At 45.3% G+C, this 2,309-nt stretch overlaps 1 protein-coding gene across 1 annotated transcript; it reads left to right on the plus strand.

The window, feature by feature from the left end:
- Positions 1–766: 766 nt before the first annotated feature.
- On the plus strand, positions 767–1,402 carry Scp2d1 (SCP2 sterol binding domain containing 1). Its single transcript, XM_021156676.1, has one exon. The coding sequence runs from the start codon at positions 838–840 to the stop codon at positions 1,306–1,308; it is 471 nt and encodes a 156-aa protein (XP_021012335.1). The 5' UTR covers positions 767–837; the 3' UTR covers positions 1,309–1,402.
- The last annotated feature ends 907 nt before the right edge of the window (positions 1,403–2,309 follow it).

Consider the following 2,309-nt stretch of genomic DNA (forward strand, 5'->3'; position numbering starts at 1 on the left):
TGCCTTCCTCATGGGTTGTAATGAAAACTAAGTATGGTATGCTAACAAATGTAGAATGCTTGAATTATATCATCATCATCATCATCTTTTGGTTTTTCAAGATAGGGTTTCTCTGAGTAACACCATGGCTGTTCTGGAACCCACTCTGTAGACAAGGCTGTCTTTGAACTCACAGAGATCCACCTGTCTCTGCCTCTCAAGTGTTGGGATTAAAGGTGTGCGCCACCACACTTGGCTTAGAATTCATCACCATGGCTCAGAGCAGGGGCTGTGGTGACATAATTACCACGTGAGGCCAGCAGGCTCTTCTGCTTGGGAAGATTTTTTCATCTTTGCTTTTCCCTCTTTTTAATTCTGGGTCCCCCTCTGCTAGGGAACGGATAAACCCACATCTACAACCAGGATTTGTGACTTAAGCATTAGGTATTTTTAAAGAAATCAAAATAACTGTTCCCTCAGCCAGTTCTGAAACCTGTGGGGAGCCTGATTTGGAAAGATAGAGCTGTCCACGTCACCAGCGAACATTCTGGGGCCAGGTTCCCTGATCTCCTTTGGCCTTGTGGCGCCAGGAGTTCTAGTTGGTCTGGTCTGGTCTGGTGTTGGTAGTACTTGGGGGTGGGGGGAGGGCATGGCATATTTCTGCCTCACAATAGCTTGTCTGAGCCTCCACCCTACGTCACATTTTAGGATTTGTTTGACCAATGAGATTGCAGCACACACACTAGTCTCAGCCTGAGGCCTGAGCCTTGTCTTTGATGTCACAATCTGACCTGTAGCCATTAATGTGGCCACAGCCACTCACAGAGCAGATGGCAAGGTCAAGGGTACCACAGTAAGATGTGGAAGAGACCTGATCCTCAAGCCAAGATCAAAGCAGGGGACAGGCCTCAGACTTGCCAGTCTCTGGCTCTGGGATCGGCCACAGAGTCGGCCCTGCCGCAGGCTCTAAAACTGTCAGACTTTCAGAACTTTTCAGTATTTGAGGACATTAGTCAACACATCAAAGAAGTGGGAGCCCAACTGGTAAAGAAAGTGAACGCTATCTTTCAGCTTGACATCACCAAAGATGGGAAGACCATTCTGCAGTGGACCATTGACCTCAAGAATGGTGCCGGGGACATGTACCTGGGATCGGCCCGGCTTCCTGCAGACACCGTCTTCATCATCCCTGACTCTGTCTTTACAGAGTTAGTTGTGGGTAAGATAAACCCACAGAAGGCTTTCCTGGCTGGCAAGTTTAAAGTGAGAGGCAAAGTTCTCCTTAGTCAGAAGCTGGAGAGGATCTTCAGAGAGTGGGCTAAAATTTAAGCATGTGGGAATACCCAGGAAAGACCAAGACTTCTGGCTTATAATAATGTTGAGTAGCAATCATGCTTTAACTGAAGATTAAAGGAAAACATAGCCAATATTTTTACTCAAATTCTTCCTATTCAAGTTCGATTGATTTCCTGCCGATGTGTATGTTTGCTGGGATCCGGAATAGTAAAACGTGTTGGAGTGCAACACCTGCAACCTTTGTCCTTTCATTGTCTTAGCTGGGCCTACACTTTCATATGTCAAGGTGAGGGCCACATGGAGCTGGATGGGTGGTTCTGGTGTTTGGACTTAAGCGCTGGTAATTGTCTATACATGTACTTATGTATATATATCCTATGTGTGGAACCCAGCAATAGAGGGATGATGTTCTTGGTGTAGTGTAACCTTTGACAGATTCAATGCCAGGGAAGTTGAAGGGCCTGAAAGATAGTCAAGATCAGTAGTTCTTAGGGCAGATCATGTAGCAGAATTGTCCAGAGCCTTATAGCTCAAGTTCAGATAATGGGAACCTCACTTTCTGCTCAGGGGGTGTGGCTTGGGGAAAATGTACATTTCTGCCATGTCTCCAGTTGATAGGGTCATTCATCCTTGTAGAACTTCTGCCCTCCTTGATTTCATAGAAAGCTTTCGGTATTGACCATCATTGTTCTAGGCAGGACCATGAGATCCTGAAGACAGGCTGCATAGCTCTCTTTGAGACATTTCTAAAGAATATTATCTGGAGTTTGTGCACTGAACATTTTAATAATCAAAGTTCACACTGGGGTTTCTTCCCCTTCCTGGTAGCTTTTGTTGCATGTTTTCTAGGATTGGTATGAAGCTTGCTGTAGCTGATTTGGTCTCCTTCTGAGAATGTGCATATCATTGGTTCACAGGTGGCCTGGGAATGCCTTTAAATATGTGCCATATAGGCACTCTGAGACTCACATGAAAGTTATGTCAGAATTTTTATGATCAAGCACAAGTTTTGTCTTAGTCTACTTTGTGCTGCT

Source organism: Mus caroli, chromosome 2 (genome assembly GCF_900094665.2).
Source record: "Mus caroli chromosome 2, CAROLI_EIJ_v1.1, whole genome shotgun sequence".
Taxonomy (NCBI): Eukaryota; Metazoa; Chordata; class Mammalia; order Rodentia; family Muridae; genus Mus; species Mus caroli.